The sequence below is a fragment of the Perca flavescens genome, chromosome 21, assembly GCF_004354835.1.
Source record: "Perca flavescens isolate YP-PL-M2 chromosome 21, PFLA_1.0, whole genome shotgun sequence".
Taxonomy (NCBI): Eukaryota; Metazoa; Chordata; class Actinopteri; order Perciformes; family Percidae; genus Perca; species Perca flavescens.
In genome coordinates, this window is record NC_041351.1 from 17,486,905 (window position 1) to 17,502,315 (window position 15,411).

A 15,411-nucleotide genomic window follows, 5' to 3' on the forward strand; every position below is an offset into this window, starting at 1 on the left:
ATTTATGTTTGTAGAATACTTGTCTAGTAATTTAACCATGATGAAAATGCCTTGACAATGACCTTGGTGAGAAAGGCCAGCAGACAATAAAAATTTAAATGGTGATTGATTTTAATTGAGAGTTTAAAAGGAAGATTTCCAGCAGAACATAAACAGATATGACTTCACACATAAGGTAAAGCAATATATCCATTCAAATCTGTTTGCAGTTATAAATCTATTCAGAGGAATTTGTCTTAATTGAGCCAAAAATAAAGACTTACGGTACCGTATGTACAGTTACAGCACTGAATTCCTAATGTAGCTTTACCTACTGCTTCACCATGCCGACACAAAACTTTGAAGTTACCATTTATTTAAATAAAAGAAATCAAGATGGAAACAAATTATTAAACAAAAGACTTGCCACCAATACAATTCAAAACAAGCATTTACTTACACTGGCTAAAGTCTCAAATAGATTCCCTTCACTACTGGCAGCAGAAAATAAAACTTGGATTAGTTAAAAAAAAAGAAAAGTGGACAATGGGAAACAAGGTTGATACTACTACTCATAACTTTAAAACCTTTTGGGGATTGACTTCAACTTGGCTTTAGAAAACTAAGTGGCAATAAAAAAAAAAAAAAAAATGTGGACAGACATTCGTGAACTACACTCATGGAGTCAACAACTCCTGCCAGGAGCTGGTGAAAAGAAATCTTGAGGGAGAAGGAAAAAAAAAAAAAAAAAAAAAAAAAAAAAAAAAGATAGGATGAAGTTTTTCAGAGTAGGCCCAAAACATATTCAGATATAAGATATTCAGACAGTTTCTGTATCAAAAGACCATCAGTTAATAACAAAAGAATATGGATCAGTTACACTTTATGCTTCAGTCCAGCAGACCATCTGTCTGTTTGCTTTTTTTCTGTTGGAATCATTGCAGGGTAGTTTCTAACAAGACATGGGATGTATTGGATACAGACAGCCACCAAATCACAGATGTGGGTATTACAATACACTCCACTAATTCCTCCCCTCCAAATGAAATCTTTTGATATATCTGGATGCTAGAATATTTTATCCATACTATATATATATATATATATATATATATATATATATATATATATATATATATATATATATATATATATATATATATATATATATATATTTCAGGTATGTGTACACTCTGGGTCGGCTGCATTAACTGTTAAAGCAAAGAAAGGTAGCGGGCGGGAGAACAAAGGGGGCAAGGCAAGGACTGTGTGTGACATTAGGATATTATAAATGGACAGATGGGTGAGAGAGAGACAGGAGGAGGCTGGGTGTCCTGATGGATGGAGTTTGGTCTTCAGAGGTCCCCCATATCCCTGTCGTCTGCCCGGCGGGAGTCCGACCTGCCGTTGATACCGTCCCTCCTGTCCCGTGACCCGTCTCTGGACGAGCGCTCTCGGTCCCTGGACGACCTGGGGGACAAAGCCGCACGAGATACTCAGTGAAGCATACAGAAAAAAAAAAAAATAAATAAATAAATAAATAAAAGTACAAACCCCCATTCCAATAAAGTCGGGACGTTGGTTGTGTAAAATGTAATTTAATAAAAAACAGAATACAATGATTAGCAAATCCTTTTGAACCCATATTCAGTTGAATTCACTACAAAGACGAGATATTTAATGTTCAAACTGATAAAGCTTCACTCATTTTGAATTTGATGCCTGCAACAAGGTCCAAAAAAGCTGGGACTGGGAAAAGACTGCTTTTTTTTTTTGTCAGTTAACACCGTTCGTCTCTACATCTACAAGTGCAAGTTAAAACTCTACCGTGCAAAGTGAAAGCCATATATCAACAACACCCAGAAACGCCGCCGGCTTCTCTGGGCCCGAGCTCATCTGAGATGGGCTGACGCAAAGTGGAAAAGTGTGTTGTGGTCTGACGAGTCTACATTTCAAATTGTTTTTGGAAATCATGGAAGTCATGTCCTCCGGGCCAAAGAGGGAAAGAACCATCCAGATTGTTATCAGTGCAAAGGTCAAAAGCCAGCTTCTGTGATGGCATTAATGCTGAAAGGTACATACAGGTTTTGGAGCAACATATGGTGCCATCCAAGCAGTCTTTTCAGGGACGTCCCTGCTAATTTCTGCAAGACAATGCTAAGCCACATTCTGCACGTGTTACAACAGCGTGGCTTCGTAGTAAAAGAGCAGGTAGTACTAGACTGGTCTGCCTGCAGTCCAGACCTGTCTCCCATGGAAAATATGAAGCGCAAAATACGACAACGGAGACCCCGGACTGAAGTCGTACATCAGCAAGAATGGGAAAGAATTCAACCTACAAAGCTTCAACAATTCGTGTCCTCAGTTCCCAAACACTTACCGAGTGTTGTTAAAAGAAAAGGTGACCCTGTCCCAGGTATTTTGGAACGTGTTGCAGGCATCAAATTCAAAATTAGTGAATATTTGCAAATAAATAAATAAAATGTTATCAGTTTGAACATTAAATATCTTGTCTTTGTAGCATATTCAATTGAATATAGGTTGAAAAGGATTTGCAAATCATTGTATTCTGTTTATGTTTTACACAACGTCCCAACTTCATTGGAATTGGGGTTTGCAGATAGCAAGGGTGGATTTGTAAAGAGCTAAATTATAAACTTCAACAGGACGGATATTCCTCGGTCTTTAATTTAATTTCCTTGGAAGTTCTATTCTGTGGGGGCGTGGTGTGAACTGTGTAAGCTTTGTTGTGTAGTTACTTGTGTCTGGAGCTCTGCTCGTGGTTGTGACGGTGTCCTCGGCTGCGAGAGCGGGATCGGCTGCGATGCCTCCTCCTCCTCTCCCTGGAGCGTGAGCGCGAACGGCGCTTGTCTCGTGATGTGGAGCGTGAGCGCCTCCTTCTGCGGTCACGAGAACGGGATCTGATCAAAAATAACAGACATGGGCACTTGCGTTATAAATTTACCTTAGATAGCTACATTAATCAGAATTGACTCATTTTATATTTGGACAGATGGAGTATCTTTTTTTTTTTTTTTTTTTACCTTTTATGCTCTCTGCTCCGTGATCTGGTCCTATGAAATAAATGGACGCAAAACCATAAGTTTAAACAGTAAAAATAACACACTTCACACAACAAATGAACTTCCATAAATGTCACCAGGCTTTTAAATGTCTGCACTCACCTCTTCTTCAGCTTTTCCTCTTTCTCCCTCTCTTCTCGTCTCTTCAAGCGCTCCTGGTTCCTTTTCTCCTGCTTGTCGACCACGGTTTTCTGATTAAAATAAAAACGCAGTACAATCATCCTTATCTAAACCATCCATGTCACTCATTACAGGATATACTTGAAACTCATTTTTTTTGTAGCAATGGCTTTATAGTGGACATGGTGGGACAGGCTGACACATACCTTTAGTTGGTCCAGTTTCTCTCGGATCTGAATGAAGCCCAGATGAAGCTTCCCACCAAAATGGTCAGCCAAACGACGGTCGTTGTCATGGAGACCCAGGTAAGCAGAGCACACCTCGCACACCCGAAGCTTCTGCTGCTGGAAGCTGGAGGCTGGCATTGAGTTTCTGTACTCTTCCTGAGAGAGACAGAAAAGGAAAAATAGATGCATTAAAAAAGGACAAGAAAATAAAAATTTTATTATACAAAAGGAAAAGCACCACATCATCCTAAAATGGAAGCACCTCCCAAGGTCCCAAGTACTTCCTTACCTCTGCATCCTTCTTCCTAGTGCGGACCTTCTCAACTTCCTGCAGGACTTTCTGGGCCTCATCGACGTTGCCCTCGGCTCCGAGCTGCTCAGCCTTGGCCAAGAGCTTCCCTATTTCCTCATTCAGCTCATGGACCTTCTCTGCCTGCGACACAGCACAAACACACTTGTTATAGCAAACCAGATGCTGCGTTAAAAAAAAAAAGTGACGTGAGTCACAAGTGTGAATGTATGACATGGGGATTACAATGTCTGGGTTTACAAATCTTTTTTTCACTCACCTTTGCTGCCACCTCAGCACTGATCTCTTCTTGGGTCTCAGCCAGCCGCTTCTTGGCTAGTTCTGTCCTCCGGTCACAGTCAGCAATGAAAGACTCCAGGTGCTCGACCGCCTTTTGGAACAAGAATATATACGTAAATGCGTTGCTCGGTAGATTTCTATACATTAACCATATAGGAAACATAGTAGGGCTATGCTGATTTCCAACAATCATTTGGTTGAGAGTGATAGACATTAACTGCTACCCAAAAAAATATTGGGGTCCTTGAGGCACTGCACTCCACAGTCAACTCTGCAATAACATTGTCTACATCTCCAAATTATATTGAGAAAATTCTGTTTTTATAGTGCACGTGGTGTCTAAAACAGTTGGCCTAAAACTGAGGTTGTTCCGTGGCTGGAACTCAAGTGTATCGGTGAAAAGCCCCATTGTAGCATCATTTATGAGGCTAAATGAGCCACTAGCTGCTTCCACAAAAAGTTTATTTTTACAGAAGCTGTTAAAAATAGCCAAATTAGCTAATAAAGGGATTCGGAAAAAGTGCAGTTATTGTGGTCATGCTAAATGATGTGAGACTACGGTCACTGGCTGTTTTTACCACTTGACTTTAATACTAAAAGCAACACCAAGTATATAGCTGTGTCTTTAAAGCCAGCCGGGCCCCTAACACAACAGTCAGTCAATCTGTGTTCTACTACACAATTCTATGATGTGCATAACTGTATTATTTATAGTAGGACATCACTTACGTCAAGCTCAAAGAACAGATCTCTCTCCTTGGAAGCAATTTCATAATCTGCCCGAAGTGCCAGGTCATGGATCTTGGTGCACTCTCCCAGGTCCATACGCTGTCACCAAAACACAGGCACACATGACTCAAACTGCACCCACATATGAATTGATGATAACAAAATGGTTTAGGATTACTTGTAGTACATGTTTTAGTTGTTCTCTTTTCAGCATATACTGATATCCTGTGAAATAAATACTGGAATATTTCTGGGTAGTCAGACTTAAATTGTAGGCCACTTACAGTTCCAGACAGGATGTCATGTGGACAGCAGTTTAGAAGATGACTTTTGCAGACTCGTTCGTCAGTGAACTTGACCCTCTGTCGCGTTTCATCCCCTGAAACAGTCCAAAAACAACCAGTGAGAAAGACCTCACATATTTGTTATCAGGGACGAGGTATCCAGTGCTTTACTATACTGTAATTGCACAACATTAAATGGGCAGTATGTGTCACTATAAATGCATTCAAGGATTTTGTACCCATCTAAATGAGTGAAACCAATCGTTTCATTTTGCGATTGTCAAAACTTTACACATACTTCATTGGTATGACATATTTACCTGTAATATATAATGTGCCTCTGCTGGACTACCTTTATTAGCCATGAATGTGTCAAGATTGATGAAGTAAAAGTTACATGTAGCTCCTGTTATTCTTGGTGCTTACCAACCTTTCCCAAGCCTTAATAAAAATATGGCGATGTTTGAGCCTCAACTCAGTTTAACTTGTGATATGGCTCAATGTCCACTCTGTAAGTGTGGAGCATTATGAGATTAAGCTAACCGGGAGGGACACAAACCAGGTAAATAACAAACTTGTGCTTCAGTTAACTAATGTGAACAGAGGTACCTTCATTTTCATAAAGTTTTCATTACATTTCAATGCATATAACTATGCAGGAAAGACTGCTATCAAGACTGACGAGAAATGTAAACATTTCAGACAAATGTTCCAGCCAAGCCTTCTACAAATATGAAACATTGAAAAGAAATTCAAAACAAAAAACACAAAAGAAATCCAAGGAAAAAAAATTTAGTTTATACACACTGCGATCTGCACCACATACTGTACCCTTCTGCATCTTCAAGACCTCAGCTGCAGAATTTTAAACCCGCTGTAGAAAAGTATAAATGGGAACAGTTTTCTTGCCCATACCTGTAGTAAGAAGTTGGGAGTCATACACAAGTCAGATTGTAAAGGATGTGTGCAAAGTTTTTTCTTCTTCCGATGATTGTTAAAATTGCCTTCTGATAACAGACGTCTCATTGAAAACTGTGATTGAACTGCTTGTTTGGATTCTGCGCGACCAGACGTCTTAGCTCAAGCTGCATAATACTACTCCAAATTGTAATTCTAGTGCCACTGAAGATATACCCATTTGTGTATTTAAAAAAGCTACAATAACTTCCGGAAGGCAAACAAATGGTTTGGATATTCATCATAACAGCTTTAAAAATTATGTGTGACTCACGGCTCGATGAACATGAGGCTTTTCTGCAACTCCTTTGCAGATTGTTGTAGGCTGGCAAAGATACACTGAACCTTAATGAATAAAATAAAGGGGCCACAATTGTTCAGTTTGTATGCAACAAATGTATGGGAAGAATTTGATATCAATCTCATCACACATACACCCACAAGCTCACCACACAAATTCACTCTCATTGTTCAAATCGAATTATCAACTTGTTAAAAGATAATCCACAGGGCTGTAGTTCCATTCAATCAACTGACAGGATGAACCTCTGATTTATAAAATGACAGGGCAGCAATAAGCCGTTGTTTCTGCCCATGAAAATCAGACTTGGCAGCCGAGTTACCTTTTAATGTTTGTATCCAAAGGGCTGGAAGCAGTTAATAAAATTGTATTTTAGCATTTCAAACCGCCCATAGAGACAACAGTAGTTATACTATCAAGATAATATAATAGCGTTCATTTATTTTTAACAGAACGCACTTGTCAGGTTCGCTAAATAGGCTATGTCACATAGCTTTCACTTTTAAATTAGATTATTATGTATTTAAATACCAAGCAGTAGTGCTGGTACACAGTTTGTTCTAGTTACAGACTCAGGAACATTGTTAGCAGCTAATGGGTATCCAAATAAAAAGGTAACAACCAAATAAGACAAAATTACAAACTATATTTACATAAGATGGTTTAGTAAATGCAAGTACAAACTTAATGTGCTTATACTTAACTTGCATATTTCTATTTTATGCTTCTACTATTTTTTTTTTATAGGCAAATATCGTATTTTTTACTACCTACATTTATCTTACAGCTGCAGGTTATTTAGCTGATGAGGATTTTTCATACAAAACATAAACTTAAAACGCAAGATTTGATGCACAGCTTTGAAATTAACTGTAAAATAACAGTAACGTTATACAAATTATTTAAAATTAGCCCCTCCTTTAACCAGTCACGACATTTAACTACTGCTCTGGCATTAGAGCATTGATGATAATAATAATAATAGTAATAATAATAATAATAATAATAAAAAGTGACTAACAGTGGCTATTCTACTGCATAATAAATTATTTGACTTCGTATACTTCAAATACATTATGCTAATAGTACTTGGGGAATTTAACTTGAGTAAAAAATGATGAATAACGTTATAGGACCTTAGCTTGTAACGTTACTTGAGTAGCGTCAGTTCTACTTCTTTAAAACACTAATGGCGTAACGTTAGCACTACTGAGCTTTAGTGGATAATATCAATTCTCATAATATCAATATTTGTATGCATTTGCCTTCTCACATTATGACGTTAGCAATCATTTTACCAGTTCAGTAATAAACAACATTAAGCCTAATACCACTTCAGTAATAACGTTAACTGGTAGGCCCAATGAGACGTTTTGCATGCGTCTCCTTTAAATGTGTATTAACTAGCTAGCTAACGTTATGAGAATTATTAAATGTAACTGTGGAGTTAACGGTATCCACTGAATTAGTTAGAATTTGGATTATTGCCAGGGATGGATAAACTGTTGTATATCGTTCAATGCTATGTAGCGTTATCTAGCTAACTTAGCTACTAACGTTAGCTATGCATTTAACGCTAAAGTGGTAGCTAACGTGTTAACGTTAAAGGCGGAACTAAACACGTGACTAGTTTTTAAATTAAAATGACCTCAATGGATACACACATTAAATCCTAACGTTAATCCGTAAATGATACTTGAATCCAATGTTACTGTATTTTACACAGCCCTCTGCAGTATTACATCCATTCATGCAGGTCTGCCCATCACACACCAACACAAGCCAGCCGCAGCAGTGGCTCCATCTTGGCTAGCTAGCTAGCTCAGCTAGCATGCTACAGCAACTCACCATCCCTCGCTGTTCCCATTAGCTGGTCGAGTAAAGCTCTCATTTGAGCTTGGGCAGACATTGTTGTGGGTCTTCCGTCGACAGCACTATAGAAAAATAAGCAACTGAAAACAGTTCCTTAGTATTTTTGTGTTGTTATTTGATTATATATTCGTCCAAGCATCACCTCTCGTCGCTTTTCTCTATTTCGTGGACTCGCCAGTTTCCGTTTTCTATTAGAGAAATGACGACAAGCCCTGTTTGAAAGTTCCGTTGAATAACGCTAAAGGGAGGGCTGTTAGAATGAAATCGACCAATCGTAACGTTTGAGAACAAGCGAATTAACCAACCAGAGCGGCTTGAACCCATAGACAGTATATAACGCAATGTTGGATAACGTCGTATTATTTACCCTGAACCTAACCTGTCAGGCAGCACACACTCACGGACTGTCATTCCCTGCTAGCTTCCCAAACTAAAAGTTATATTTAGATTTATGTTAGAGAAGATTAATGTTATGCTTAGTGTCGTAGTTTGGGGTTTTGACATCGTTCAACGTAGGCAGAGAGAAAGGGCTACCCGAGAGACAAACTCAGGGCATTAAACCTATCTGCTATTTGTTTACAGAGTTGAGGCTGACAGGCAGCTGTGTTGCTCTGTCAGGCCTATAACCGCCACACCAGTGATCACCGAAGACGACGGTGGAGATTAAAGTAAGATTCTTTTTTTGATTCAGTGTAACGCTAGGCCTAGCTAATTCTTCATTGAGCGTCGGGTGGCGGGATTTTCGTGACAACGTTATAGCCTGTAACTTATTCCTTGTTCTTTGCGGCCTGACCTTTGTTCAACAAGTTAGCGAACACGTGAACTTTTCAAACCAAAGCTCGCTAACAATGATAGCTATCCGACATTGAACTATTCCGGGGGGAAACGTTCTTCTTGAGCTACTTAGCTAACATCGTACGGTGAATTCTCAGATTTTGAAATAGTTGCGACAGGTAACGTTAATGAGCTTGCTAACTAACTTTTAACGTTACATACATGACGTTACTTTTAAATAAACCCGTGGCTATAACGTCAAAACAAATAACAGAGTATGCTAGCCTGGGTGATGATTAGTCATTATGGGTTTGTTGTTTTCGGGTCTGGGAAATCTCTGGAGTCAGTGCTGGCACGTCTGAATAGGCTCAGATCCACAAAGCTTGATGCAGCAGAAATGGCTGGACTGACATTGCTGCCTTCACTATTTTCTCATGTACTATCTGTGAATGCCAGCGAGTTTTGTTATAAATGCGTGTTACTTTGACACATGCTGCTTTGTAGTTTACTCCACACTGGGAGAGATACAACAGCAAACTCTATGTCATGAATTAGGATATAAAGATAAAACAGGGTTTTGTAATTTTAGTGGTGATTTAAGACCAGCATTATATTGAGGTATGGTTTGACTGTAAGCTCTTTTCCCTGTTGAGTAGATCTGTGGGCTGGTAATGCATTGATTGAGGCAACAATGGAGGCCACAGGCAGTGCCACTGAAGGCGAGCCCCTGAAGAGAGGGGAGGACAGGGCAGAGATGGGAACAGCACCATCAGCAACAGAGCTGAAGAAGAAGAGTTGTAAGGAAGGCTTGGGTTTTGTCAAACTGACCCATTGGCGAACCGCAGCCTTCTTCTTCTCTTTATTCCTCTGCCTCACCATAGTGTTTGCCTTCTCCTTCATCATCCCTTGTCCTGTCAGACCACAGTATCTTGTTACCTGGAACCGGACTTTCTCTGAAGCGGGTGTGTACAATTGTGTGCTTTTCACGGTTTGCTAGTGTTTTGTTGTTTTGTAGGACTCACTATGATTCTCTTCTTCTCTGCCACAGCAACATATGACTTCTTGGCTATTGAAGATGCAAGCAAAGACAAGGTGATGGATGTCCTGTTTGTCCTCAAAAACACACAAGGCAGTCAAAACAATACGTGTGCTGATGCAGGTATAAAGTGTTATTTTTTTATTTTAATGTATTCATTAATCATGAAGAAACAAGAGTTGGATTGCTCTCTATATTGCAGCTCTGTATTACATTTGTTTTGTGTAATTCAGACCCACCGTGTGTTTTCCAGGTCTGCCCTTGCCATGTGTGTTTGTTGTAGCAGTGGATGGGACAGATGGAGAAACGCTGTGGGAGCGTCCGCTGGCTCCCGAGTTCCACTGGGCCCAGTGTGGTCTGGACAAAGAAACAGGCAGAATGTGGGACTGTCTCCTATCCCACTCTGACCAACTCACAGCTGTTGACAAATACACTGGTTAGTGGTTAGTGACTCAGTCTCTGTATTATATATATTATAAATGACAACACATTTTCATCGCTATACAGCTTTTAAAGATCTATGTAATCCTAGCATCAAACATGTAAACACAATCTTAACACATTTCAAAACAACAGTTTAATTGGATTATAGCATAGCACCATTTAAAGTGTTCTGATATGCGTTTTTGTGAAAATTGCTGTTTATCGCAATGAAACAACTAAAGCAAGAATCTAAAGCATTGTGAACATGAAATAAAGTTTTAGTAATGAAGTTTTATTTTGCTTAACATACTGAGCAAAGCTCATCTACTGGCGATGGTTAAAACCTTTTGTAAAAAATAATCTCAAGGCCCACTTACTAACTTTTCTCGACTGCCATTTCCAAGGTCAAGAATTCACTTTGACTAAACTCATGTACAGAGGGTCAGTCCTTGCAGCAGCAGTCGCAGGTTCAATCCAAACTGCAGCCCTTTGCTGCATGTCATTCCCCCTCTCTCATGTCTTCAGATGTCCTATCAAATAAAGGCCTACAATGCTAAAAAAAATTAAAAGAAATCAGCTAAACTCAGTCAGATTAAGTGCCCTGCTCCTGTGTGATGTGTGTGTGTACAGGCGACATCAGGTGGCAGCAGCCTCAGCCTCCTGGTCTGAACAGCACTGTGCCTGTTCTTAGTGTCCCAGATCTGGATGGGGACAAGGTCAGCGATGTGGCTCTGGTGGCATCTAACAAAACACAGGTAAACATCGATTTGCTCCTTTCTTACAGTGTAAGGATTTAGTCTGCGTCTTTGATAATAATCTGCTAAGAAAGGATTTAATTATGCACTGGCAGTGAAATGAGCCGATAATGTTGCAGCAAAATAGAATTCAACTAATTTCGATGCCTCTCGTCATATCTGCAGTCTCTGCTGCGATTCCTCTCAGGGAAGACGGGTGTCCAGATTGGTTCTACGGTTGTTCTTAACTCCACAAAGACAGACAATCATCTTCTCTTTTGCACTACAGACAGTTCCTACTATGTACTACTACAAACAGGTTTGTTTCCGAAATCAGCTTCCACAACATGTTAGTGCCCATCTGCAGTTAGACCAGCTAAGTCCTTCCTAATGGAGGAGTCCTGCCCTATATTAAAATAGTAAAGACATGTCAGAAATTAGATTGGCAGTTCAGCTGCTCTGTAGAACTAAAAGAGAAGATGACCCAAAGCTATAAAAAGCCGATATCCCATATCTGAGAGAAATCTGAGTAAACTTTATTTTTTAAGATCAAGATTTTTATTATTTTTATAACATACAAAACAAACAAATACACTTGAACAAAAACCCTCTCCCACCCCCCGCCCTCTGCGGTACATCTGAGTAAACTTGAAGTTCTCTTACAGCTGTTGTATCTCGATGTATACAGTTGATGGCAGTAGTGAGTAATCTTGTGCTCATTCACAGACACTGGCTTGTATGCACTGGCACTGTGGAGGATTGCTGCCCAGGCTAAACCAGGGATGGAGGTTGGCCTCAAGAAGAATAAGCACTGGGAGAAGAATGCCAGTGCAACATCCGGCCTTATACCCATCTACAAGTAATACACAGAATACATTCACCTTTTAGATTCCCTTCCAACAACCCAGATTTCACTTACAGTAACAGCTTGTTGTCATTTGGCTTTAGCTGATCTGTATCTCCACTCTGTAGGTCGGATTCAGTGAGACAAACACTAACAACAGGAGAAACTGACGATTCACCGAACCTGCTGCTTGTGACTGGGAAGGAGGTGGCATTAGTCGACGGAAAACATTTGCAGCTACTGTGGAGATTCAATACCAGCTCGGTACTCGGGTAACAATTCGGTTTGTTTTTAGATTGGACATACAAATGAATTAGAGCTGAGATGATTAGTTTCATCAAAGTGCAAAATAATGCTAGGAATCAAATAGTGTTATGATGCCAGTCAGAAATCTCATCTATCTTTACATTCTGATCATTTTGTTTTGGGGGAGCACTTTAAATGTCCAAGTGAACCATAGACTAGTCATTATAACCAGGTTGATTGAGTCTTCTTCTCTGTGTTCACATTCATTCAGTGAGCCCTCCTTTGGCCACTTTAACAAAGACAATGTCCTTGATGTTGTGATCGAGGAGGATGTCAGCAACTACACAAAGAGGGTAAGACTGCTGAAATACCTACAGTTCTTTTCAGTGTCAAGCTTCTTTCATACGGTTATGGATTTGAATCATACACTGTACCACTGTCTGTTTGGTACGTAGGTAATAATTCTTGATGGGAAGTCCGGTCATGTGCTGTGGGAAGTCGACCTTTTGGCCATTCCTAACTCACCGAGACCCTCCTCAATACACACTACCAACTCCTTCTCGGTGTTTGTGTTTTGGGGCACGATGCCCTCAGAGACCAACTCATCTGTAAGTGCCTTTTTTTTTTTTTTTTTTTTTTTTTTTAAAAGATGTATGTTAATTGATTTCTCAAGAAAGGCTAAACGGTACTCAAATGTTTTATTGCAGGAAACCTTCGCAAGTGACCGACATTCTTACTTGCTCCACCCTCTCTATTCTAAAGTCCTCCTTGAGTCAACCGCTATCATGGACCACATCATAACATTTAAAGGTGCTTTTGGTTTTCTTCTGCTCTTATAAAGTCGTTTTATGATGTAACTACAACATGTGAATCAGTGGTTGGAGGGGTGAGGAAACGCACGGGTCAGCTCTTTGTGTGACTGTATTTATGTTTTTTTGTTTTTCTTAGCCACTCTGTTGGAGCATGGACGCCATGCTGCCTACATCCTGCTGACAGGCCCTGGGACGGAGGGAGCGGAAGGCACTGTGGTGCTCAGCAAGCGAAAGATGAAGCAGGACGTCCCTGACAGCAAAGTACTCCGTATTGGTACCGGCGGAGGTTCAGAGACAAATGAGGACATCAAAGAGGCCTTAAATCGTCTCCGCTTTAGTGATTGGTGAAAGGACCATCTGTAAAATGTCGAGTGTATCCTCAGTGTTCATACCATTTTGGCACAGCTGACTATATGTTAGCTTCAAAACCAAAGTGTTTACACTAACTATGACTTTCCACACTATTGGTGACAACCAAAACACTTCCTTTATGTTTAGAGGGTTTGGTTGGCTTGATTTAAGAGGGCTCTTCAATTATTCTCCATTGGACAAACTGGCATTGTCTGTTTTTAGACTTGACTGCATACATACTATCATATATTTGATCTGAGCTAGTGTCCAAAGAGTTACTGTTCCCTGACAATGGCATAGCATTTCTGCTCTTCTCATGATGATAAATCATCCAGAGGACCTGCCTTGCTGTACTGTTTCTAGCACTTTTCATGCATCAATGCAAAGCTCTTTTTTTAATTATTTGAATCTATGCAACTGTATGTCACACTAGGCTTTAAAAGTAGCTGATGCATCATGCCACCACAGGGGCTAGTTCCTGTGTATTTCAAATTCTAGTAGCTTGAAAGGAATGGTTTCACAATGACAAGGGTTTTTCTTTTGGTACATTTTCTAAAACCTGTACAGTAAAACCGACAGATGCACATTGAAACTTGAAATACAACGGAACCCCCACCAACCTTAACGTACACACTATGTTGTTACATTTCTTGTTACGTATTCTGTTCGTGATAGTAGTTAGGCTGTTTTGTAGGATGGTACTGTTGTCAATCATCAAGACGCGTGTCCCTTACTTACTCAATCCAAGAGGCTGTAACTAGTGATGCTCTTTAACGCACACTGACTAAATCTTTGAGGAACTCGATGCTGAGTAGGCTGTCGGAGTATGTTTTCCATGATATTGATTTACTGCTGTGCATTTATTGCTCCTTATGAAGCTGTTTTACTTTCTCTGTGATTTCTACTTAGTTAAATACATGAAAAGGATGTTTCTATTTTTGCTGTACAATCATGTATTGAACATGTGGGCCTTTGTTGGAACTGGCTTTTTCTTTCTGAATTATGTTTGAATTTGAGCAATATTAAACAATTTTAAAGTAAATTTTGTGTCTTCTCAAAGATGTCTTATATTAGGAGCAAATACAAGGAAAGTAGAAAATGCCAGAGGCATCTTTCTAATTGTAGCAATTGAAGTTGTTGCCCTCTGCAAAACTACACAAACTGAAAGCAATAAAATCATTTTAGTCTGCTCCTTTATTTATATATATTTATTTATTTATTTATTTATTTATATATATATATATATATATATATATATATTATATAAATTAATCTAACATTGAAATAAACGGTCATCTCATTTAAAAAAACTTTAAAACTTTTTTTTTTTTTTTGCTTGGTTTAATATGTTTTATATCAAACACAATAAAACACTTCCCAGTTACCTCATATATTCAGAATATCAGTATTAGGCTATAAAAGCAACCCGTTGCTGCCCTCTGCATTGCATTGCGACAGAACAGCAGCTTGCAGTTCATGGTTGCATGGAAGTCCGTCACGTAGCGTACAGCTGATTCCCTCCTTCCCTCATTGCAGCGCGTCGCTTTTTCACCATGACGCATGACTGCTGACAGGCTCGTGCCCTCCTGAATTATTTGGGGCTATGGAACGTCGGTCCTTGTAGGGAAGTAACCGCATCCTGACACACTTAGCCAACCGTACCTGACTTTTTTTGGGGAGAAATGCGCACAAACAGCCCGCTGCAGGAGGAGCTGGATATCGGAGTGGCTTATTGCCGCTGGCCCATGGTTTTGAACTCGGGATGCTTGTGTTACAGCAGCGTGACCTATTGGTTTTAATTCCTAGACAGAGTTCCTGGCCATGTTCCGCTCACATGTTTTTTTTTTTTTTTTTTTCTTCAGCTGAATAAAAATATGTAGAGTAGGCTACTCTACATATTTCATGTATTCATATTGCAGGTCATGAACACAACAAAAGCGCTGTTGCCTTTCCCTAATACAGCTCCAACAAAACCACCTGAGACACCTTTGCTTACTGAGTGCAGCCACACGCCACCTATCAATGATTAACATAAATATTGAATACAGAA

General features: G+C 39.6%; 2 protein-coding genes across 5 annotated transcripts; one reads left to right on the plus strand and one right to left on the minus strand.

The window, feature by feature from the left end:
• Nucleotides 1-87: 87 nt before the first annotated feature.
• On the minus strand, nt 88-8,330 carry luc7l (LUC7-like (S. cerevisiae)). Of its 3 annotated transcripts, XM_028567084.1 has the most exons (12): nt 8,284-8,330; nt 8,118-8,203; nt 6,243-6,313; nt 5,012-5,106; nt 4,728-4,826; nt 3,979-4,089; nt 3,699-3,842; nt 3,389-3,565; nt 3,165-3,253; nt 3,024-3,053; nt 2,739-2,900; nt 88-1,449 (listed from the first exon to the last, which is right to left on the minus strand). In XM_028567084.1, exons 5-12 carry the CDS (start codon nt 4,821-4,823, stop codon nt 1,335-1,337), a joined length of 924 nt encoding a protein of 307 aa, XP_028422885.1. In that variant the 5' UTR covers nt 4,824-4,826; nt 5,012-5,106; nt 6,243-6,313; nt 8,118-8,203; nt 8,284-8,330; the 3' UTR covers nt 88-1,334. The 3 variants fall into 3 exon arrangements, with proteins under 3 accessions (XP_028422885.1, XP_028422882.1, XP_028422884.1); XM_028567081.1 differs by lacking the exon at nt 6,243-6,313; XM_028567083.1 differs by lacking the exons at nt 8,118-8,203; nt 8,284-8,330 and having other exon boundaries at nt 5,012-5,926; nt 6,243-8,111.
• A 164-nt stretch (nt 8,331-8,494) lies between these two features.
• On the plus strand, nt 8,495-14,403 carry fam234a (family with sequence similarity 234 member A). Of its 2 annotated transcripts, none has more exons than XM_028567079.1 (12): nt 8,495-8,809; nt 9,572-9,877; nt 9,964-10,074; nt 10,205-10,387; nt 11,005-11,129; nt 11,295-11,427; nt 11,835-11,967; nt 12,081-12,224; nt 12,470-12,551; nt 12,654-12,806; nt 12,906-13,008; nt 13,147-14,403. In XM_028567079.1, the coding sequence occupies exons 2-12, from the start codon at nt 9,607-9,609 to the stop codon at nt 13,356-13,358; spliced, it is 1,650 nt and encodes a 549-aa protein (XP_028422880.1). In that variant the 5' UTR covers nt 8,495-8,809; nt 9,572-9,606; the 3' UTR covers nt 13,359-14,403. The 2 variants fall into 2 exon arrangements, with proteins under 2 accessions (XP_028422880.1, XP_028422881.1); XM_028567080.1 differs by lacking the exon at nt 8,495-8,809 and adding an exon at nt 8,846-9,094.
• Nucleotides 14,404-15,411: the final 1,008 nt, after the last annotated feature.

What these genes read in the sequence shown, in the direction of transcription:
- luc7l (XM_028567081.1), bottom strand. Translation starts at nt 8,178, where the DNA reads ATGTCTGCCCAAGCTCAAATGAGAGCTTTACTCGACCAGCTAATGGGA. An exon ending in ATGACATCCTGTCTGGAACT is followed by an intron (nt 4,827 to 5,011) that starts GTAAGTGGCCTA and finishes TTTTGGTGACAG; the next exon opens with CGTATGGACCTGGGAGAGTG. An exon ending in CGGAGCAGAGAGCATAAAAG is followed by an intron (nt 2,901 to 3,023) that starts GTAAAAAAAAAA and finishes ATTTTTGATCAG; the next exon opens with ATCCCGTTCTCGTGACCGCA.
- fam234a (XM_028567079.1), top strand. Translation starts at nt 9,607, where the DNA reads ATGGAGGCCACAGGCAGTGCCACTGAAGGCGAGCCCCTGAAGAGAGGG. An exon ending in CCGGACTTTCTCTGAAGCGG is followed by an intron (nt 9,878 to 9,963) that starts GTGTGTACAATT and finishes TCTCTGCCACAG; the next exon opens with CAACATATGACTTCTTGGCT. An exon ending in CTATGTACTACTACAAACAG is followed by an intron (nt 11,428 to 11,834) that starts GTTTGTTTCCGA and finishes GCTCATTCACAG; the next exon opens with ACACTGGCTTGTATGCACTG.